This window comes from Rattus norvegicus, chromosome 1 (assembly GCF_036323735.1).
Source record: "Rattus norvegicus strain BN/NHsdMcwi chromosome 1, GRCr8, whole genome shotgun sequence".
Lineage (NCBI taxonomy): Eukaryota > Metazoa > Chordata > Mammalia > Rodentia > Muridae > Rattus > Rattus norvegicus.
This window is the reverse complement of record NC_086019.1, coordinates 246,557,615-246,582,824: the sequence shown is the minus strand read 5'-3', so window position 1 is coordinate 246,582,824 and position 25,210 is coordinate 246,557,615. Positions and strand designations below refer to the sequence as shown.

At 39.5% G+C, this 25,210-nt stretch overlaps 1 protein-coding gene across 2 annotated transcripts in view; it reads right to left on the bottom strand.

Moving 5' to 3' along the window:
• Positions 1–625: 625 nt before the first annotated feature.
• Positions 626–25,210, bottom strand: part of Cyp2c66 (cytochrome P450, family 2, subfamily c, polypeptide 66) — a 91,312-nt gene continuing 66,727 nt past the window's right edge. For both annotated transcript variants that reach the window (XM_039096704.2, XM_063280340.1), the window contains 3 exons: positions 20,162–20,349; positions 18,568–18,709; positions 626–997 (listed from right to left, as the gene is read on the bottom strand). In XM_039096704.2, the coding sequence (XP_038952632.1) occupies positions 816–997; positions 18,568–18,709; positions 20,162–20,349 (512 nt within the window). In that variant the 3' untranslated portion in view covers positions 626–815. The remainder of the gene's footprint in view (positions 998–18,567; positions 18,710–20,161; positions 20,350–25,210) is intronic.

Sequence of the window (25,210 nt, the reverse complement as noted above, 5' to 3'; positions counted from 1 at the left end):
TTACCACCGCATGGTACTTTCTCCAAAATTGACCATATAATCAGTCACAAAACAGGCCTCAACAGATACAGAAAAATAGAAGTAATCCCATGTATCCTATCAGACCACCACAGGCTAAAGCTGGTCTTCAATAACAATAAGTGAAAAATGCCCACATATACATGTAAGTTGAACGATGCTCTACTCAATGATAACCTGGTCAAGGAAGAAATAAAGAAAGAAATTAAAGACTTCTTAGAATTTAATGAAAATGAAGGTACAACATACCCAAACTTATGGGACACAATGAAACCTATGCTAAGAGGAAAACTCATAGCTCTGAGGGTCTGCAGAAAGAAACAGGAGAGAGCAATCATGACAGTTAATGTGCCATCCTCCCTATGTTGGGCCCTTTCTCTGTGTTCTTTTATAGCATCCTTCTTATTTTGATCTAACACTGCAGTTACTATTAGTGAGACTTTGCTAAAGAGCCTTTCTACCACTCACTCTTTCTTTCTTTATACTATAATGAAGAAACAAAACTATCTTGAGACATTCTTTTAATTTATTACCACTTTCCTTATGACCAAAAAAGGACAATATATCAGTTTTTGCTATAGATAAATGATAGGTAGATAGATAGATAGATAGATAGATAGATAGATAATAGATAGATAGATAGATAATAGATAGATAGATAGATAGATAGATAGATAGATAGATAGATAGATAGATAGATAGATAGATTCCCAGAACTCAGGTGGTAGGGTAGAGAGATATGTATGACAGAAGAGATTACCTATACCCTCAAGGAAAGGGCTTTAGGGAGAAATCCATTATATGGGAATGAAGCATATCTGGAACTTGGGTGGCACAGAAACAAATCCATTGGCAACTGGGTTGGTATCAAGTTCTTTCAGATCAACTGGAGATTTCAGGTTAAAATTCTGTAAAATTGTGGTCAGGAATAAAAATAATTCTGTTCGAGCCAGACCCTCTCCCACACAAATTCGTTTTCCTGCAAATAAAAAAATACAGAATGTAATTAACTCCTTGTACTTGACTTGGATAAGGACTGTGCTCACCACTATAATAATAGACAATCTATGTCTCTCTTTGATATGGATGGATGGATGGATGGATGGATGGATGGATGGATGGATAGATGGATGGACATTTGGATGGACAAATGTAAAAATGATAGACATATTTTTCTCTGTGTCTAATACAAGGAAACACAGTATTAAAGTAACTGTATAAAAAGCTTGAGTGGGTGAAATAGCTATTCTGAACACTGGACGTCCCATCAACACAATGACAACAAAGCAACACTTATTTAACTGCTCCTGGAAGTGAGTAGCCCTGGTAAACCCTGGAATTTAATTGAGCACAAAAGGAGAGCTGGTGTGCTCCAGAGAATATGAAGTATGCAAGAATCAGCTTACCACTGTTCTGGAAGCAAATACCAGGATAATTTAAAAGACTATCATCAAAGGGAAAAAGGGGAGAAGAGAAAGTGGGGCAACATAGACAGAAGGCTCCACCCAAATAAAAATGGTTTAAATAAGCAGATAACCAAAAACCTTCCTAACCAAGGAACTTTACAGAAAACCTTCACATATCTCTTAGCAAATACTCAGAGTACTATAGCCAGCAGCCATCTTGAGAATAATCCTAAATTATAAAACTTAAATTTCTCTGGGGACTAGAATACCTGATATCATTGCAAACTGAGTCACCACAGATGAACAGTTCACAGCTATAACTGGACAGGTAGTTGTCACCACAGACAGTTGCTTAGAAAAGAATGTGTAATGTGTACTGAATACAATATGTCATCCATTGACTCATATATTCGATTAAATATATAGTCCATAATTGTCAATGCTGTTTTATAATGTGGAAACTTTAGTAGGTAGAAACCTAGGATTGAAACTCAGTCACTGAAGATGTATCTTGAATGTTTATAGTCTCTCTAGCTTCCACCAGGCCATCTGTTTCATGTTCAGCCACAATGTGAAGTGTATGTTTCCAGCCACCCCAGTGCCACATATTTCCAGTTCCCCAAGCCTCCTACCAAGTAGCAAGTGCTAGGAAACCATCAATTCTTTGAACAAACTGGGGCTTCTGTGTCATGTCTCTTCGTCCACTTTAGACTATCCTCCCTCAAATCTTAAGCCAAAATAAGTCCTTATAGTGCTTAACTGGCATTTGTACACAAGAACAAGAAAAATAACTTGTACAGAATACTGGTACCAAGGTGTGGGCTATCATGATACTGGCAGCCTTCCTCACAAGTGCAAGGTGTCCTACTGTCTAGGAAAATAGTTTTATATCTAGACACACAATCCAACCACACTATGATCTAGTTGATGAGTTTAGAAAAAATAGGTCAACATTCTAAAGGCCCACTAATGTGGGTCTGAAGATATGTCTTGCCTCAGAGAAAATGCATGGGCATTGAGAATAATGATCAGATAAAATATAATCTACTAACCCAGAAGAAAATACATGTAAGTTTCAAGGGATGCATACAAGTTAGTCTGTGTTACCCAGATTTTTTTTTGAAATCCAAATATAATTACATCATTGACTCCTTCCCTTTACTTTCTGTAAACTTCTCCATGCCCTGCTTGCTCCCTCTCAAATCCATGATCTCTTTTACTATGTTATTGTTACATGTAAATGTTAAAATATATATACATATATATAATTAAATGTATACATAACATATATACATAAATATAAAAACATAACATGCTGACTCCATTAATGTTACTTCTTTGTGACCCGCGGATCCCGGCCCGCAGCAGCTCTCTGCTCCCAGACCCCATGGGAAAGAGACCTCACCGCCTGGTCAGGTGGGCACTCCTGAGGCTGCAGAGCGGAAGAGACCACCAACACTGCCCACCCCTGCCCACATCCCTGGCGCAAGAGGAAACTGTATAAGGCCTCTGGGCTCCTGTGGGGGAGGGCCCAGGAGCGGCAGGACCCCTGCCTGAGACACCGCGGGAACCTAAAGGAAACAGACCAGATAAACAGTTCTCTGCACCCAAATCCCGGGGGGAGGGAGAGCTAAACTTTCAGAGAGGCAGACAAGCCTGGGAAACCAGAAGAGACTGCTCTCTGTACATACATCTCGGACGCCAGAGGAAAACACCAAAGGCCATCTGGAACCCTGGTGCACTGAAGCTCCTGGAAGGGGCGGCACAGGTCTTCCTGGTTGCTGCCGCTGCAGAGAGCCCATGGGCAGCACCCCGCGAGTGAACTTGAGCCTCGGGACCACAGGTAAGACCAACTTGTCTGCTGCAAGAAAGCTGCCTGGTGAACTCAAGACACAGGCCCACAGGAACAACTGAAAACCTATAGAGAGGAAAAACTACACGCCCGAAAGCAGAACACTCTGTCCCCATAACTGACTGAAAGAGAGGAAAACAGGTCTACAGCACTACTGACACACAGGCTTATAGGACAGTCTATCCACTGTCAGAAATAGCAGAACAAAGTAACACTAGAGATAATCTGATGGCGAGAGGCAAGCGCAGGAACCCAAGCAACAGAAACCAAGACTACATGGCATCATCGGAGCCCAATTCTCCCACCAAAACAAACATGGAATATCCAAACACACCAGAAAAGCAAGATCTAGTTTCAAAATCATATTTGATCATGATGCTGGAGGACTTCAAGAAAGACGTGAAGAACTCCCTTAGGGAAACACAGGAAAACATTAATAAACAAGTAGAAGCCTACAGAGAGGAATTGCAAAAATCCCTGAAAGAATCGCAAAAATCCCTGAAAGAATTACAGGAAAACACAATCAAACAGGTGAAGGAACTAAAAATGGAAATAGAAGCAATCAAGAAAGAACACATGGAAACAACCCTGGATATAGAAAACCAAAAGAAGAGACAAGGAGCTGTAGATACAAGCTTCACCAACAGAATACAAGAGATGGAAAAGAGAATATCAGGAGCAGAAGATTCCATAGAAATCATTGACTCAACTGTCAAAGATAATGTAAAGCGGAAAAAGCTACTGGTCCAAAACATACAGGAAATCCAGGACTCAATGAGAAGATCAAACCTAAGGATAATAGGTATAGAAGAGAGTGAAGAGTCCCAGCTCAAAGGACCAGTAAATATCTTCAACAAAATCATAGAAGAAAACTTCCCTAACCTAAAAAAAGAGATACCCATAGGCATACAAGAAGCCTACAGAACTCCAAATAGATTGGACCAGAAAAGAAACACCTCCCGTCACATAATAGTCAAAACACCAAACGCACAAAATAAAAAAAGACTATTAAAAGCAGTAAGGGAAAAAGGTCAAGTAACATATAAAGGCAAACCTGTCAGAATCACACAAACTTTTCGCCAGAAACTATGAAGGCCAGAAGATCCTAGACTGGTGGCATACAGACTCTAAGAGAACACAAATGCCAGCCCAGGTTACTGTATCCTGCAAAATTCTCAATTAACATAGATGGAGAAACCAAGATATCCCATGACAAAACCAAATTTACACAATATCTTTCTACAAATCCAGAACTACAAAGGATAATAAATGGTAAAGCCCAACATAAGGAGGCAAGCTATACCCTAGAAGAAGCAAGAAACTAATCGTCTTGGCAACAAAACAAAGAGAATGAAAGCACACAAACATAACCTCACATCCAAATATGAATATAACGGGAAGCAATAATCACTATTCCTTAATATCTCTCAACATCAATGGCCTCAACTCCCCAATGAAAAGACATAGATTAACAAACTGGATACACAACGAGGACCCTGCATTCTGCTGCCTACAGGAAACACACCTCAGAGACAAAGACAGACATTACCTCAGAGTGAAAGCCTGGAAAACAATTTTCCAAGCAAATGGTCAGAAGAAGCAAGCTGGAGTAGCCATTCTAATATCAAATAAAATCAATTTTCAACCAAAAGTCATCAAAAAAGTTAAGGACACTTCACATTCATCAAAGAAAAAATCCACCAAGATGAACTCTCAATCCTAAATATCTATGCCCCAAATACAAGGGCACCTACATATGTAAAAGAAACCTTACTAAAGCTCAAAACACACATTGCACTTCACACAATAATAGTGGGAGATTTCAACACCCCACTCTCATCAATGGACATATCATGGAAACAGAAATTAAACAGAGATGTAGACAGACTAAGAGAAGTCATGAGCCAAATGGACTTAATGGATATTTATAGAACATTCTATCCTGAAGCAAAAGGATATACATTCTTCTCAGCTCCTCATGGTACTTTCTCCAAAATTGACCATATAATTGGTCAAAAAACGGGCCTCAATAGGTACAGAAAGATAGACATAATCCCATGTGTGCTATCGGACCACCACGGCCTAAAACTGGTCTTCAATAGCAATAAGAAATTGAACAATGCTCTACTCAATGATAACCTGGTCAAGGAAGAAATAAAGAAAGAAATTAAAAACTTTTTAGAATTTAATGAAAATGAAGGTACAACATACCCAAACTTATGGGACACAATGAAAGCTGTGCTAAGAGCAAAACTCATAGCTCTGAGTACCTGCAGAAAGAAACATGAAAGAGCATATGTCAGCAGCTTGACAGCACACCTAAAAGCTCTAGAACAAAAAGAAGCAAATACACCCAGGAGGAGTAGAAGGCAGGAAATAATCAAACTCAGAGCTGAAATCAACCAAGTAGAAACAAGAAGGACCATAGAAAGAATCAACAGAACCAAAAGTTGGTTCTTTGAGAAAATCAACAAGATAGATAAACCCTTAGCCAGACTAACGAGAGGACACAGAGAGTGCGTCCAAATTAACAAAATCAGAAATGAAAAGGGAGACATAACAACAGATTCAGAGGAAATTCAAAAAATCATCAGATCTTACTATAAAAACCTATATTCAACAAAACTTGAAAATCTTCAGGAAATGGACAATTTCCTAGACAGATACCAGGTACCGAAGTTAAATCAGGAACAGATAAACCAGTTAAACAACCCCATAAGTCCTAAGGAAATAGAAGCAGTCATTAAAGGTCTCCCAACCAAAAAGAGCCCAGGTCCAGACGGGTTTAGTGCAGAATTCTCTCAAACCTTCATACAAGACCTCATACCAATATTATCCAAACTATTCCACAAAATTGAAACAGATGGAGCACTACCGAATTCCTTCTACAAAGCCACAATTACTCTTATACCTAAACCACACAAAGACACAACAAAGAAAGAGAACTTCAGACCAATTTCCCTTATGAATATCGACGCAAAAATACTCAATAAAATTCTGGCAAACCGAATTCAAGAGCACATCAAAACAATCATCCACCATGACCAAGTAGGCTTCATCCCAGGCATGCAGGGATGGTTTAATATAGGGAAAACCATCAACGTGATCCATTATATAAACAAACTGAAAGAACAGAACCACATGATCATTTCATTAGATGCTGAGAAAGCATTTGACAAAATTCAACACCCCTTCATGATAAAAGTCCTGGAAAGAATAGGAATTCAAGGCCCATACCTGAACATAGTAAAAGCCATACACAGCAAACCAGTTGCTAACATTAAACTAAATGGAGAGAAACTTGAAGCAATCCCACTAAAATCAGGGACTAGACAAGGCTGCCCACTCTCTCCCTACTTATAAAATATAGTTCTTGAAGTTCTAGTCAGAGCAATCAGACAACAAAAGGAGGTCAAGGCGATACAGATCAGAAAAGAAGAAGTCAAAATATCACTATTTGCAGATGATATGATAGTATATTTAAGTGATCCCAAAAGTTCCACCAGAGAACTACTAAAGCTGATAAACAACTTCAGCAAAGTGGCTGGGTATAAAATTAACTCAAATAAATCAGTTGCCTTCCTCTATACAAAAGAGAAACAAGCCGAGAAAGAAATTAGGGAAACGACACCCTTCATAATAGACCCAAATAATATAAAGTACCTCGGTGTGACTTTAACCAAGCAAGTAAAAGATCTGTACAATAAGAACTTCAAAACAATGAAGAAGGAAATTGACGAAGACCTCAGAAGATGGAAAGATCTCCCATGCTCATGGATTGGCAGGATTAATATAGTAAAAATGGCCATTTTACCAAAAGCAATCTACAGATTCAATGCAATCCCCATCAAAATACCAATCCAATTCTTCAAAGAGTTAGACAGAACAATTTGCAAATTCATCTGGAATAACAAAAAACCCAGGATAGCTAAAGCTATCCTCAACAATAAAAGGACTTCAGGGGGAATCACTATCCCTGAACTCAAGCAATATTACAGAGCAATAGTGATAAAAGCTGCATGGTATTGGTACAGAGACAGACAGATAGACCACTGGAATAGAATTGAAGACCCAGAAATGAACCCACACACCTATGGTCACTTGATTTTTGACAAAGGAGCCAAAACCATCCAATGGAAAAAAGATAGCATTTTCAGCAAATGGTACTGGTTCAACTGGAGGTCAACATGTAGAAGAATGCAGATCGATCCATGCTTATCCCCCTGTACAAAGCTTAAGTCCAAGTGGATCAAGGACCTCCACATCAAACCAGACACACTCAAACTAATAGAAGAAAAACTAGGGAAGCATCTGGAACACATGGGCACTGGAAAAAATTTCCTAAACAAAACACCAATGGCTTACGCTCTAAGATCAAGAATCGACAAATGGGATCTCATAAAACTGCAAAGCTTCTGTAAGGCAAAGGACACTGTGGTTAGGACAAAACAGCAAACAACAGATTGGGAAAAGATCTTTACCAATCCTACAACAGATAGAGGCCTTATATCCAAAATATACAAAGAACTCAAGAAGTTAGACCGCAGAGAAACAAATAACCCTATTAAAAAATGGTGTTCAGAGCTAAACAAAAAATTCACAGCTGAGGAATGCCGTATGGCTGAGAAACACCTAAAGAAATGTTCAACATCTTTAGTCATAAGGGAAATGCAAATCAAAACAACCCTGAGATTTCACCTCACACCAGTGAGAATGGCTAACATCAAAAACTCAGGTGACAGCAGATGCTGGCGAGGATGTGGAGAAAGAGGAACACTCCTCCATTGTTGGTGGGATTTCAGACTGGTACAACCATTCTGGAAATCAGTCTGGAGGTTCCTCAGAAAATTGGACATTGAACTGCCTGAGGATCCAGCTATACCACTCTTGGGCTTATACTCAAAAGTTGCCCCAACATATAAAAAAGACACGTGCTCCACTATGTTCATTGTAGCCTTCTTTATAATAGCCAGAAAATGGAAAGAACCCAGATGCCCTTCAACAGAGGATTGGATACAGAAAATGTGGTACATCTACACAATGGAATATTGCTCAGCTATCAAAAACAACGACTTTATGAAATTCGTAGGCAAATGGTTGGAACTGGAAAACATCATCCTGAGTGAGCTAACCCAATCACAGAAAGATATACATGGTATGCACTCATTGATAAGTGGCTATTAGCCCAAATGCTTGAATTACCCTAGATGTCTAGAACAAATGAAACTCAAGACGGATGATCAAAATGTGAATGCTTCACTCCTTCTTTAAAAGGGGAACAAGAATACCCTTGGCAGGGAAGAGAGAGGCAAAGATTAAAACAGAGACTGAAGGAACACCCATTCAGAGCCTGCCCCACATGTGGCCCATGCATATACAGCCACCCAATTTGACAAGATGGATGAAGCAAAGAAGTGCAGACCGACAGGAGCCGGATGTAGATCGCTCCTGAGAGACACAGCCAGAATACAGAAAATACAGAGGCGAATGCCAGCAGCAAACCACTGAACTGAGAATAGGACCCCCGTTGAAGGAATCAGAGAAAGAACTGGAAGAGCTTGAAGGGGCTCGAGACCCCATATGTACAACAATGCCAAGCAACCAGAGCTTCCAGGGACTAAGCCACTACCTAAATACTATACATGGACTGACCCTGGACTCTGACCTCATAGGTAGCAATGAATATCCTAGTAAGAGCACCAGTGGAATGGGAAGCCCTGGGTCCTGCTAAGACTGAACCCCCAGTGAACTAGACTGGTGGGGGGAGGGCGGCAATGGGGGGAGGGTTGGGAGGGGTACACCCATAAGGAAGGGGAGGGGAGAGGGGGATGTTTGCCCGGATACCGGGAAAGGGAATAACACTTGAAATGTATATAAGAAATACTCAAGTTAATAAAAAAAAGTTACTTGTTTGCATATAATTTAAAAGCTAACAAGTTAGTAATTTAAAAACAATTAGGAGGCTCATCAATGGGGACAAAGTTTTTTCCCCACTCTTGGTATTCTTTAGCTGTCTGTGGTACTTTGTTTAGGAATGGAGCCCCAAGAGATTTCCCTTTTTCATGCTAGCATACCTATTGGTGCTGTACATGCTCAGATATTGTTAGGCAGCAGTATAACTGAGATATAATGGGTCGAATTTTCCTGTCACTTCTAGGAGACACAATTTCATAAGGGAAGGAGGCAACCAATATTCCTACCTATCTATGATATTGATGATCTACAATAATACCAAGCATGTCAAAATATCTCTATGGGTTCAATAGTGACAACACATATCTTATTGGTAAACAGTGGCTGTCTTGTCAGGAGCCATAATAGACAAGCTAATAACCAGCAGGTGATCATCCTGGGATGGCCAGCCTTGGATTATTATATAATCTGTGACTGGTTTGCCCTTATGAAGCAAGGCTGTAAGAGACTCATTTTAGGAAAGATGTCTGCTATTAAAATGCTTTTCCTGTTGTTATTATTAAACATATACAACAATCATTAAGTAATAGCACACCCCTTTGGAGCAGATCTCTGCGATCAATGAAAATGTACTGTCTCGTAGTGCTGCCATATAGACAAATAGATCACTTCTTAAGTCTTAATGATAATCCTATAAGAATTCCTAAATTATATCAGTGATTGTTAAGCTCTTTTATAGTGGGACTGCTATTAAGTCTTTTTCTGATAGTCAAAACTGCAGTAAGAACTCTGCCAGTCTCCCAAGTGTCAACAGTTAATTGTTCCTAGTAACCAGACTTTCTCCTACTCAGAACACATTCTAAGAGGTTGTAAAACAATTAACCAACAATCATAAAAAAGGGAACCAGTGATTTATTATAAGTGCTAGGACAGCGGATAAAATATTTACTGGGTTTATCTATACAAAGCTTCACTAATAACTTAGTTATGATTTTAAACATTCAGTGAACCGTGGAGCTGTGACAGGTGATGGATGGTTGGCAACATAATTACTGCTGATGGATATGCATGTAAATATTCTCTGTTTTAACTTCTATTTCAATTTATGATTTGAATTTTCATATTAACTTGTGATGAACTTTATAACATGTGATCATGTATTCTGTAAGATATTTAAATGCTGAAGACTGAGCTCAAGAGTCAAGGACTGAGCTGGAGGGGATTGAGTCAGGACTGAGTGAAGTAGAACTGAACTGAATTGAGCTAGGAGAACTGATCTAAAAAGATCTGGGCTGAGAAGAAATGCAGAGTGGAATAACTTAGAGACTACAGGTAACATAAGAGAGAAATGTGCAGAATGCAAAGGGAAAGAGGCAAATGAAGAAACTGGAGAGAGCAGAAGGAGCAGGCAGGTTTTTCCTTACCATGGAACAAAACAGGTCATTTCTCAATAGCAACGCAAGCTTAGTCTTATTAAAAGGAATATGTCTTTTCTCTTACAAACTTGGGTTTAAGTAATTTAGCATTAAAAGGGTAGAAGCTATTTCTTTCCCTATGCAATAAAGATTAAAGCTCATCTTTCATACAGAATGAATGAGTTCTTTCTGTACTGGGGCTTGGTATTTTGCTCCATATGCATATGCAAGTATGGATGTCTGTGTAAGTATGTAATTGTGAGATTGTATGCATGTGTATGTGTAAGAATGTAATTGTAGGCTGAGTCCTACTATTTTGAGTCTAAATGTATAAATACTACATATATGAAAGTATATACATTTATGCATGTTTGCCTATGTAAAAGTTTTTCCTTCTGCAAGTGCTAGTCACTTCTCTTGGTTCAATAGACCTTTATTGCTCCAAACTTACGCCTAGCATGACAAGCAAGAAGCCTAGGGACAAAAGGGAAAAGGCTCTGACAATTTATCCTCTACTTTATCTCCTGATGTCCTAGAATGAGGTGCTAAATGCCAGAGACTGAAGTTTCTGGCCTCAGAGGAAAACAAAAGGCAGGTCAGTTACAATAGCAGAGCATAGTGACTTAGATATAAATAAGTAAATCAGCTACAGTAACATAGTAACTTAGACTTAGCTAAGAAAACATATTATTATACAGCAACCCTAAATATCTCCTAAGAAGAGTTTTAAACCCATATCTCTTAAGAGAAAGTCTTACCCTCTGCCAACGCTCTTCCCCCTCTGCTGCCTCAAGAAGAACCAACAATAAAGAAGACTAATGCTGCAGCTGGCCCCCCAGCACTGAATAATTGGTCTTTTTTTTTAAATTTTCTTCTCCATTGTTATTAAATTGGGTATTTCATATTTACATTACAAATGTTATTCCCTTTCCTTGTTTCCAGGTAAACATACCCCTAAACCCTTCCCTTCCCTTCTATATGGGTGTTCCAATCCCCACCCTCCCCACATTGCAACCCTCCTTCCAAAAATCCCATTCACTGGGGGTTCAGACGAGGCAGGACCAAGGGCTTCCCTTTCCACTGGTGCCCTTACTAGGCTATTCATGGCTACATAGGCAGTTGGAGTCCAGGGTCAGCCCATGTGCAGTCTTTGGGTAGTGGCTTAGTCCCTGGAAGTTCTGGTTGGTTGGCATTGTTGTTCATATGGGGTCTCAAGGCCCCTCAAACTGTTTCAGTCCTTTCTCTGAATCCTTCAACAAGAGTTGAGTTCTCAGTTCAGTGGTTTGCTGCTGGCATTCATATATATTTTTGCCATATTCTGGCTGTGTCTCTCAGGAGAGATCTACATCTGGTCCCTGTAAGCTTGCACTTCTTTCATTCATCCATTGAATCGAGTTTGGTGGCTGTATATGTATGGGCCACATGTGGGGCAGGCTCTGAATGGGCATTCCTTCAGTCTCTGTTCAAAACTTTGCCTCCATATCCCCTCCCTAGGATATTCTTGTTCCCCTTTTAAAGTAGGAGTGAAGCATCCACATTTTGGTGATCCTTCTTGAGTTTCATGTGTTCTGTGCATTTAGGGTAATTTGAGCATTTGGGCTAATATCCACCTATCAATGAGTGCATACCATGTGTGTTTTTCTGTGATTGGGTTACCTCACTCAGGATGATACTTTCCAGTTCCATCATTTTGCCTATGAATTTCATAAAGTCATTGTTTTTGATAGCTAAGTAGTATATTCCATTGTGTAGATGTAACACATTTTCTGTAGCCATTCCTCTGTTGAAGGACATGTGGGCTCTTACCAGCTTCTGGCTAGTATAAATGAGGCTGCTATTAACATAGTGATGCATATGTCTTTGTTATACATTGGGGCATCTTTTGGATATATACCCAAGAGGGGTATAGATGGGTCCTCAGGTAGTTCAATATCAAATGATCGGAGGAAGCTCCAGACTGATTTCCAGAATAGTTGTACCAGCCTGCAATCCCAGCAACAATGGAGGAGTGTTCCTCTTTCTCCACATACTCACCAACATCTGCTGTCACCTGAGTTTTTGATCTTAGCCATTCTGACTGGTGTGAGGTGGAATCTCAGGGTTGTTTTGATCTGTATTTCCCTTATGACTAAAGATGTCGAACATTTCTTTAGGTGTTTCTAAGCTTTTCGGCGTTCCTCAGCTGTGAATTCTTTGTTTAGCTCTGAACCCCATTTTTAACAGGATTATTTGTCTCCCTGCAGTCTAACTTCATGAGTTCTTTGTATACTTTGGATATAAGCCCTCTCTGCAGTCTAACTTCATGAGTTCTTTGTATACTTTGGATATAAGCCCTCTATCAGTTGTAGAATTAGTAAAGATCTTTTCCCAATTTGTTGCTTGCAGTTTTGTTATAACAACAATGTCCTTTGACTTACAGAAGCTTTGAAGTTTTACAAGATCCCATTTGCCGATTCTTGATCTTAGAGCATAAGCCATTGGTGTTTTGTTCCAAAAGTTTTCTCCAGTGCCCCTGTGTTCAAGATTCTTCCCCACTTTTTCTTCTATTAGTTTGAGTGGATCTGGTTTGATGTGGAGGTCCTTGATCCACTTGGACTTAAGCTTTGTACAGAGTGATGAGCATGGAATGATGCATTCTTCTACATGCTGACCTCCAGTTGAACGACCACCATTTGCTGAACATGCTGTTTTTATCCATTGGACGATTTTGGCTCCATTGTCAAAAATCAACTGATCATGGGTGTGTGGGTTGATTTCTGGATCTGCAATTCTATTCCACTGGTCTATCTGTCTGTCTCTATACCAATACCATGCAGTTTTTATCACTATCACTCTGTAATACTGCTTGAGATAAGGGATAATGATTTACACAGAAGTCCTTTTACTGTTGAGAATAGTTTTATCTATACTGGGTTTTTTGTTATTCCAGATGAAATTGCCATTTGTTTTGTCTAACACTATGAAGACTGGGTTGAAATTTTGATGGGGATTGCATTGACTCTGTAGATCACTTTTGGTAAAATGGCTATTTTTACTATATTAATCCTGCCAATCCATGAGTATGGGAGAACTTTCCAACTTCTGAGATCTTCTTCACCTTCTTTCTTCAGAGGGTTGACATTCTTCTCATACAGATCTTTCACTTGCTTAGTTAAAGTCACACCAAGGTATTTTATATTATTTGGGACTGTTATGAAGCATGTCATTTCCCTTATTTCTTTCTCGGCTTGTTTCTCTTTTGTGTAGAGGAAGGCTACTGATTTATTTGAGTTAATTTTATACCCAGGCACTTTGCTGAAGGTTTTCATCAGGTTAAGTAGTTCTCTGGTGGAACTTTTAGGATCACTTAAGTATACTACCATATCATCTGCAAATAGTGATGTTTTGACCTCTTCCTTTCCAATCTGTATCCCCTTGATCTCCTTTTGTTGTCTTATTGCTCTGGCTAGGACGTCGAGAACTATATTGAATGAGTAGAGAGAGAGTGAGCACCCTTGTCTAGTCCCTGATTTTAGTGGAATTGCTTCAAGTTTCTCTCCATTTAGTTTAATGTTACTGATTGGTTTGCTGTATATGGCTTTTACTATGTTTAGGTATGGGCCTTGAATTCCTATTCTTTCCAGGACTTTTATCATGAAGGGGTGTTGAATTTTGTCAAATGCTTTCTCAGCATCTAATAAAATGATCATGTGGTTTTATTCTTTCAGTTTCTTTATATAGTGGGTTACTTTGATGGTGTTCCATACATTAAACCATCCCTGCATGCCTGGGATGAAGCTTACTTGATAATGGTGGATGATTGTTTTGATGTGCTCTTGGATTCAGTTGGCCAGATTTTTATTGAGTATTTTTACGTCGATATTCATAAGGGAAATTGGTCTGAAGTTCTCTTTCTTTCTTGGGTCTTTGTGTGGTTTAGGTATAAGAGTAATTGTGGCTTCATAGAAGGAGTTCGGTAGCACTCCATCTGTTTCAATTTCGTGGAATAGTTTGGATAGTATTGGTACGAGGTCTTCTATGAAGGTCTGATAGAATTCTGCAGTGAACCTGTCTGGACCTAGGCTCTTTTTGGTTGGGAGACCTTTAATGACTGCTTCTATTTCGTTAGGAGTTATGGGGTTTTTTAACTAGTTTATCTGTTCCTGATTTAACTTCGGTACCTGGTATCTGTCTAGGAAATTCTCCATCCTGCAGATTTTCAGGTTTTGTTGAATATAGGCTTTTGTAGTAGGATCTGATGATTTTTTTTAATTTCCTCTGATTCTACAGCTATATCTCCCTTTTCATTTCTGATTTTGTTAATGTGTTCACACTCTCTGTGTCCTCTCGTTAGTCTGACTAAGTGTTTATCTATCTTGTTGATTTTCTCAAAGAACCAACTTTTGGTTCTGTTGATTCTTTCTATGGTCCTTTTTGTTTCTACTTGGTTGATTTCAGCTCTGAGTTTGATTATTTCCTGCCTTCTGCTCCTCCTGGGTGTATTTGCTTCTTTTTGTTCTAGAGCTTTTAGGTGTGCTGTCAAGCTGCAGATATATGCTCTCTCCTGTTTCTTTCTGCAGGCACTCAGAGCTATGAGTTTTGCTCTTAGCACAGCTTACACTGTGTCCCATAAGTTTGGATATGTTGTACCTTCATTTTCATTAAGTTCTAAGAAGTCTTTCATTTCTTTTTTTATTTCTTCCTTGACCAGGTTATCATTGAGTAGAGCATTGTTCAACTTCCATGTATATGTGGGTGTTCTTCCCTTGTTATTGAAGACCAGCTTTAGCCCGTGGTGGTCTGATAGGACACATGGTATTATTTCTATCTTTCTGTATCTGTTGAGGCTTGTTTTTTGATCAATTACATGGTCAATTTTGGAGAACGTACCATGAGGTGGTGAGAAGAAGGTATATCCTTTTGTTTTAGGATAGAATACTCTACAAATGTCTGTTAAGTCCATTTGGTTCATGACTTCTCTTAGTCTGTCTACGTCTCTGCTTAATTTCTGTTTCCATGATCTGTCCATTGATGAGAGTGGGGTGTTGAAATCTCCTACTATTATTGTGTGAGGTGCAAGGAGTGTTTCAGCTTAGTAAGGTTTCTTTTATGTATGTAGGTGACGTTGTACTTGCAACATAGATATTTAGTATTGAGAGTTCATCTTGGTGGATTTTACCTTTGATGAATATGAAGTGTCCTTCCTTATCTTTTTTGATGACTTTTGGTTAAAAATCAATTTTATTCGATATTAGGATGGCTACTCCAGCTTGCTTCTTCAGACCATTTGCTTGGAAGGTTGTTTTCCAGCCTTTTACTCTGAGGTAGTGTCTGTCTTTTTCTCTGAGGTGTGTTTCCTGTAGGCAGCAAAATGTTGGGTCCTCATTTCGTATTCAGTTTGTTAATCTGTGTCTTTTTATTGGGGAATTGACTCGATTGATGTTGAGAGATATTAAGAAATAGTGATTGTTGCTTCCTGTTATATTTATGTTTGAATGTGAGATTATGTTTGTGTGCTTTTCTTTGTTTTTTTGCAAAAATGATTAATTTCTTGCTTTTTTCTAGGGTGTAGCTTACCTCCTTGTGTTTGGGGTTTACCATTTATTATCCTTTTTAGGGCTGGATTTGTAGAAAGATATTGTGTAAATTTGGTTTTGTCATGGAATATCTTGGTTTCTCCATCTATGTTAATTGAGAGTTTTGCTGCATACTGTAACCTTGGCTGGCATTTTTGTTCTATTATGTCTGTGTGACATCTGTCCAGGATCTTATGACTTTCATAGTCTCTGGTGAGAAGTCTGGTGTAATTCTGGTAGGTCTGCCTCTATATGTTACTTGACCTTTTTTCCTTACTGCTTTTAATATTTTTCTTTGTTTTGTGCATTTGGCGTTTTAGCTATTATGTGACGGGAGGACTTTCTTTTCTGGTCCAATCTATTTGGAGTTCTGTAGGCTTCCTGTATGTTCAAGGACATCTCTTGCTTTAGGTTAGGGAAGTTTTCTTCTATGATTTTGTTGAAGATATTTCCATGTCCTTTGATTTGGGAATCTTCAATCTCTTCTATACCTATTATCCTTAGGTTTAATCTTCTCATTGTGTCCTGGATTTCCTTTATGTTTTGGGCCAGTAGCTTTTTCTGTTTCACATTATCTTCGGCAGTTGTGTCGATGATTTCTATAAAATCTTCTGCTCCTGAGATACCCTCTTCTATCTCTTGCATTCTGTTGGTGATGTTTGTATCTGCCGCTCCTTGTCTCTTCCTTTGGTGTTCTATTTCCAGGGTTGTCTCCCTTTGTGCTTCCTTTATTGCTTCTATATACATTTTTAATTCCTTCACCTGTTTGATTGTGTTTTCCCATAATTCTTTCAGGGATTTTTGTGTTTCCTCTCTATACGCTTCTGCTTGTTTATTTGTGTTTTCCTGCATTTCTCTAAGGGAATTCTTCATGTCTTTCTTGAAGTCCTCCATCATCATGACCAAATGTGATTTTCAATCCAGATCTTGCTTTTCTGGTGTCTTTGGACATTCAGTGTTTGCTTTGGTGGGAGAATTGGTCTCCGATGATGCCATAAAGTCTTGGTTTCTGTTGCTTGGGTTCCTGAGCTTGTCTCTTGCCATCATGTTGTCTCTGGTGTTACCTTGTTCTGCTATTTCTGACAGTGGTTAGACCGTCCTATAGGCCTGTTTGTCAGGAGTGCTGTAGACCTGTTTTCCTGTTTTCTTTCAGCCAGTTATACGAACAGGGTGTTCTGCTTTCAGGCGTGTAGTCATTCCTGTCTCCTGGTCTTCAAGTGTTCCTGTGGGCATGGGTCCTGAGGCCACTTGGCAGGTCACTTGGAGCAGAAATGTTAGTCATGCCTCTCGTCTCAGGCCTGAAGCCACTCCTAGTAGGTGGGTTTCAGCTCTCAGTGAGGGCATCAAACAGAAGGGCCTGTCCCACTTTCTCTTGTGTCCCTGTGCACAGAGGGCACAGATGGTGCTATGTGTTTTCCTCTAAAGTCGGGAATGTGGGCAGAGAGTAGTCTCTTATGGCATCCCAGGTGTGTCTGCCCCTCTGAAGGTCTAGCTCCCTCCCATGTGATTTGGGTGCAGGGCGCTGTTTGACTGGGTCCCTTCAGACACGGGAGCAGTCTGGACCGCAGCCTGGACCACAGAGTTCCTGCAGCTTGAGTGCCCCCTTCTTCCTGTTCTCAGAGGCCCTATACAGCTTCCTCTTGGGCCAGGGATGTGGGCAAGGGTGGGCAGTACTGGTGGTCTCTCCTGCCCTGCAATCTCAGGAGTGCCCATCTGTCTGGGCGATGAGCTCTCTCTCTCTCTCCCACAGGGTTTGGGAGCAGGGAGCTGTGGGCCGGGATCAGCGAGGTTCAGGCCCCAGCTAGAAACCAGAAGTGTCCGGTCCCAGAGGAATTTTTGTGTCCTGAGTCCACCAGGCTGGTCACTTGGAGCAGAAAATTTGGTCTTTCCTCTTGTCTCTGGCATGAAGTCGCTCCTCAGAGCTGGGTTTCAGCTCTCAGTGAGGGCAACAACCAGAAGGGCCTGCCCCACCTTCTCTCAGGACCCTGTGCACTGGGGGGAGCATAGATAGTGTTAGACATTTTCCTCTAGAGTCTGGAATGTGGCCAGAGAGTAGTCTCTTCTGGCTTCCCAAGTGTGTCTCTGTCTAATTGTTTTTAAAGTCCCTCCAAGAGGTACTGGAAATTTATTCAACTTCTCTGAGATAGCGAGGTCCTGCTTCTTCTTATCTATATTTGCAGACAAGTGTCTTTCTCACATTCATCAAAGAAGTTTGCCTTTGCAACAAAGAAAGACCCTTATATAAAACCATAACTGATAAAAATTCAAAGAATAATTGAGCACTGGGTGTCTAGCTCCAGCAGAAACATCTACAACATAAGTCCTGCAGGTAAGGCTCAAGGAGCATTGCAAAAGCATAGGTGGAAATATTGTAAGATTCAAAAAGCCCAGGAAATAATTTTGAATACCTGTTGAGAAAGGGAAAAAGTAGTCACTTTTCTTAACCTTGCCATTCTCATCCAGAAAGTGACTAGGATCAAACTTCTCTGGGTTGGGGAATTCTTTATCATCATACAACACAGAAGTCAATGATGCTATGACAGTGGTGCCCTGGAAACAAAAAGAATAGACAGGTCAAGTTATAAAAAGATTACAAAACAATGATCATGGCATAGTAAAAGCTTATGAGCAAATCATACCCAAACAAGGGTACATATACAAGAGTATATCTAGACAGACAAATCATGTAATACACAGGAATGGGTTGGCAGTAGTCCAGTGGCAGTAATCTTGATACAGTGTCCTCCAAATAAGTAATGGTATGTTCTGTTATCAACAGAACACTGTTATGCATCACCATCCACTTCTTTCCTATGCCACTGTTATTACTGAATCATGCATGCTTGAAATGTGGTTTCAAATGTAAGGTTTTGTGTGAAAATTGGAAGTATCTACTCATAGCAGTGTTGCATAAGTAGTATCTGATGAAAGTAAAAATGTCTTGTGGAATAACATGGACAAAACCAAATTATTCAGAGTTTTCCCTGACACACAGTTTATTTGCCTTAATTTTAAAACATAGGTGAGGTCTTTTCATAGTCAAGACAACTGGGGAAAAAAACTAAAGAGATGACAGACTTAGAAACTTCGTGATTTTCTAGGAACTTCAGTCAGAGACATCAGTTTACTTGAGTATAAACATTGAAACTGCAAAACTGATCAGATGACTCACATAAATGGGATATTCATAAGATGCCAATGAGCTATACCATAGGTTTTATTAAGTACAAAAGAGCAGAACTCCTGTAATGGGGAGATCTAAATATCACCTTAAGACAAGATGTAGGCATATCCACTAACAGCATAGTTAACATGCTCCAGCCCACCTTACAACATGAGAACCCTGTAGTATCTCATTTGTCCATTTTTCTGCCAAAGCTTTAACTGGTAGCAAACTATTAAAGGACAATGACATGCAAGCCAACCCTGAAACAGAGGACATAATTATATGAACTGGAATATTTAATAGGTCAATATATGAATTATGCTAAATGTACCTATATTCTTCTTGGCATTCTGATAAAATCATAGAAGAATCTTCACAGAGACCTATAATCTGAACTTTAAATTTTATTTGAAATGTGAATAGCCAAGATAAATTTGGAAGTCCTACAGAGCCAAAAACTAAGACTTGATCTAAAAATTTACTCTCCAGCTCTTACTGGAAATAGCATAAAGTTTATCCAGGTTCCATACTTAAATTGTTTGTTATTATGGGGACAGAAAACTGCAATCAACCACTGAGTAAATTCTTAAGAATTCTAGGACAGTCTGATTTTGAATATGCTATCTGTACTTTGGTTGGCTTAATCACCTAAACTCCTTGAAGGTATATATATATATATATATATATATATATATATATATATATATATATATTCTTTCTCTTTAACATTGATAATCTGAAATTGCAAGATCCAATATCTTGGACCAATGATCTAATGTCACTCACTCATTTGAGATCAAGACCATTAAGGCACAGTGTAGAAGAAGGAAGCTTACCTTGGGAATGAAATAATCTCTGAATTTCATGTCACAGGTCAGTGCATGGGGAAGGCTGGTGGGAAGGAGGTCAATGTATCGCTGTATCTCATGCAATACAGCATCAGTGTAGGGCATGTGATGCCTGTCCTGCATGCAAGGGCTCCTGTGTCTGCCAATCACATGGTCAATCTCTTCCTGGACTTTGGCTGTTTCAAGACAGTGAAAAATGACAGAAATGGAAAGAAGTGGCACACTGGTCACAACTCAGGGTTGCTTGCAGGATGCTAGATGAGCGTGCCTGGCAATGTTTTGAAAACATGATATATGCTAATGAAGTGACAGTTGCTATGATATAAATACTAACATTCAATATATTAGGTGTCACACTATATAACCCTTATGTATAAATTAGCATACTTAAATTTGATATTGATTTCAAACAATGAAAAGAACATTAATTCGAGAAAAATAGCTTTTATAGAAGAAAGCTATTAAACAACTATGTTTATACCAAAACAATATAATACATTTAAAACTCATTTTAATGGCATTGTGTGAATGTTTTTACGAAATTTCCAAAGGTATGTAAGACTGTGTAATTTGCTGAATATGGCCGCATTCTAACAATTTCTCTTGAAATTTATGTTTATATGTAATGACTATTTCATTCTTATCTATCATTGGAGAAATTTAATTCTTCATGTGGGAATTGGGGTTTCATATTTTGTAGATGTGTTAAATATAAACAAATTTCCCTGAGTCTAATTCTCATAGGGCAACTGTGTTCTATTCATTGGTTAAATCTTTGTTACTACATAAAATCTGTGCCCTACCACCACCAGAAAGCATGCAGGAGCTGAACCTAGAGCACCCCCATGCATTTTTAGCAAATTTACAAGTTGGTCTTCATATAGGGCCCTTAACAAGTGAAATGGAGGGGTGTTTTGGTATTGGTCCTTGTCACTGGAACCCCTTCTCCCTACCTGGACTGCTTGGTTGTGCCTCAGTGGAAAAGGGTATGCCTAGTCTTGCTGGGACTAGATTCCCCAGAGTGGAGTGGGACCCCAGGGGACTCCTCTTTTCTGAGGAGAAGGGGATGGACCAATTGGGGAGGCACTTACAAAAATGGGACTGGGAAGAGAAGAGGGAGGAGAGGAGAATCCGTGCCTGTTAAGAAAACAATGACTATTTTCATTGTTGATGATACCTTGGACTTAACTCTATTTCTCTTTATCAGTTTAGATTTTTTTCATTTTATTGGAATTATTTTGAAATACTCAAGTAGATGTTTCAAAGTTCAACTGAAACATGTCCAATTATATGTTTTATATTATCAACCACTTATTTCTGCTTACTTCCTTGTGCTCTTCTCACATTTTTATTATCCATCAGTTGTTCCGAAATGATCAGTGAGTTTTTAGGTGTGATGCCCAGCAGCCTCCTTTACATTTCAATCTCCCCATGAGTACTCCAAATTCCTGTAGCCCATTACTTCTTATGACTTTGTGTCAGATATCAGAAATGAAAAGAAAGACATAATGACGGAATCTGATGAAATTTTTAAAAAATCAGATCCTCCTACAAAAGCCTATATCCAACAAAACTGGAAAATCTAGAGAAATTTTACAATTTGATGGACAAATACCAGGTGCTAAAGTTAAATCAGGATCAGATAAACCATCTAAACAACCCCATCACTACTAAAGAAATAGAAGCAGTTATTAAGTCTCCCAACCAAAAAGAGCCCAGGACCAGATGGGATTAGTGCAGAATTCTGTCAGACTTTCATAGAAGACCTCATACAATACTGTTCAAAGTATTCCACAAAAAGAATTTCTTTTCTGGTCCCACCTATTTGGAGTTCTGTAGGCTTCTTTTCTGTTTATGGGTATCTCTTTTTTAGGTTAGGGAAGTTTTCATCTATCATTTTGTTGAAGATATTTACTGGGCCTTTAGGTTGGGAAACTTCACTATCTTCTATACCTATTATAATGAGGTTTGGTCTTCTCATTGTGTCCTGAATATTTTCGGTTAGGAGATTTTTACATTTTATATTTTCTTTGATGTTTGTGTCAGTGTTTTCTATGGTATCTTCTTCCCCTGATATTCTCTGTTCTGTCTCTTGTATTTGTTGATGATGCTTGCCATCTATGTCTCCTGATCTCTTCCCTATGTTTTCTATCTCTAGGTTGTCTCCCTTTGTGATTTCTTTATTGCTTCTATTTCCACTTTTAGATCATGGAATGTTTTGTTCAATTTTTTTACCTGTTTGGTTGTTTTTTTTGTAATTCCTTAAGAGATTTTTGTATTTCCTCTTTAAGGTCTTCTACTTTTTCATCTGTATTCTCATGATGTCTTTAAGGGAGTTACTTATGTACTTCTTAAAGTCCTCTATCATTATCATTAGATGTGATTTTTAAATCCAAATCTTGCTTTTCTGTTTTGTTTGGGTATCCAGAACTTTCTGGGTTAGGAGTATTGGGTTCTGGTGATGTCAAGTAGTCTTGGTTTCTGTTGCTTAAGTTCCTGTGCTAGCCTCTCACCATAAGGGTGTCTCTGGTGTTAGCTTGTCTTGATGTCTCTGACAGTGGCTTGACATTCCTGTAAACCTATGTTTCAGCACACCTGGAGTCCTGCTTTCTCCTAGTGAAATATGGGTACAGAGAGCTGTGCAGCTGGGTCAGCTCTGGGCCCAGGTAGAAACTGGAAGTGTCCTGTCCGAGACTGCTCCTAAATTTGTGTATCCTGAATCCCCCAGGCAGCTGCTCAGAGAAAAAGAGTTAGTCTAACCTCTGTTCTCAGGTGTGTCAGTGCTCCTGGAGACTGGTTTACAGCTCCCGGCACTGGCAGGGAATGGAAAGATCCTCTCCCTGACTGCTCCTAGGTTCCAGTGTCCAGAGGGCTCTAGGCGGGTTCCTCTTGGGGCCAGGAATGTGAGCAGAAGTAGTGGTCTCCCCTGAGCTCCCCTGAGGATTGTCCACATTTCTGAGTGTCCACCTCTCTCCCCCACCAGGTTTGGGTACAGAGAGCTGTGGGCCCAAGTGAGCTCCTTCATTGGTCAATTTTAGTAAGCAATCTCAACTCCTCTGAACTTAAAAGTATTAATTCAGCTTTGAAATTATCATCACCAAAGATCTCCCACCCTGCTGCAGACACATCTTATTTCAGATCTCTAACTGTGCCTGGAAGTAGATCCTGTGCTCCAGCTCTACCCACACACACCCAGAGACAGTTTGACTCCCAGGATTTCTGTCACCTCCAGGCTCACAGGTGTGTCCTCTACTCCCTAATCCCTGGTCTAGCGGGGGCCCCCCACCAAGGGCCCAGAGGAAGCAGAACCTCCCACCTTGCCAGAGATACAAATACCTTACAATTTGAATCTGTGCTGGGAAGCATATCCTGTACTCCACTTGATCCCCACCCTGCCCAAACCTAGAGAAAGCTTGATTCCCAGGATTTCTGACACCCCCAGGCACACAGGTGAGTCCTTTGCCATACCCCAATACCTAACATAACTGAGAACTCCTCCAAGGCTCAGAGGATGCAAGATCTCCTGCCCTACTAGAGACATGTACAACTGGGAGCAGATCTTGTGCTACAATCCCCTTCTGCACATTGTCAACATCCAGAGACAGCTTGACTCTCAGGACTTCTGATACAGTCAAGCACACAGATCAGTCTCTCTAGATTCCCTTCCATACCTAAAGACAATCTGACCCCAAAAAGCACAGTATAACCAGGCTCAAAGGCAAAACAGGCTTCAGTCAGAGACAGCAAGGCCACTTAATATCTGAGACAACCAAATGATGAAAGACAAGCACAAGAATATAAGAAACAGAAACCAATGTTATGTGGCAACATCAAAACCCAATTCTTCCACCACAGCAAGCCCTGGATACCATAACCCACCTGAAAAGCAAGATTCTGATCTAAAATCCCATCTCCTGAAGATGATAGAGGACCTAATGGAGGAAATAAATAGCTCCCTTAAATAAATACAAGAGAAGACAGGTAAACAGGTAGAACCCCTTAAAGAAGAAACACATAAATGCCATAAATAAATACAGGAAAACACAATCAAATAAGTGAAGGAATTGAACAAAATTGTGCAGGATCTAAAAATGGAAATAGCAACAATAAAAAAATCACAAAGGGAGACAATCCTGGAGACAGAAAACCTAGGAAAGAGGACAGAAATCACAGATACAAGCATCACCAGCAGGATACAAGAGATAGAATCTAAAGAGAATCTAAAGTGTAGAAGGTAGCAAAGAAGATATTGACACAACAGTACCAGGCAAAGGGCAAAAAAGCTCCTAGCCCAAAACATCCAAGAAATTTAGGATGAAAAGACCAAACCGAAGAATAATAGGAATAGAAGAGAGTGAAGATTCCCAACACAGAAGGTGAGTAAACAACTTCAAGAAAATCATAGAAGATATCTTCCCTAACTAAAGAAAGAGATGCCCATAAACATACAAGAAATCTACAGAAACCCAAATAGATTGGATGAGAAAAGAAGTTCCTCTGGTCACATAGTAATCAAAACACCAACTGCACAAAACAAAGAATATTAAATCTGGTAAGGATAAAAGGCCAAGTAACATATAAAGGCAGATGTCTCACAATTACACCATACTTTTCAACAAATACACTAAAAGCCAGAAGGTCTTGAACAGATGTCATACAGACCCAAAGAGAACAAAAATGCCAGCCCAGCCTACCATATCCAGCAAAACACTCAATTACCATATAAGAAGAAACCATGACAAAACCAAATTTGAACAATATCTTTCCACCAATCCAGCCCTACAAGGGATGACAGAAAAAAAATCCCAACACAGGGAGGGAAATTGCACCCAAGAAAAAACAAGAAATTAATCTTCTGTCAAAAAAAAAAACAAAAGAAGAGAACCACACAAACAATAAAACCTCCTCTAACAACAAAAATATCAGAAGCAACAATCATTGGTAGTGAATATCTCTCAATAGCAATGGGCTCAATTCCCCAATAAAAAGACGTACACTAGCATACTGGTTACATAAATAGGACCAAGCATTTTGTAC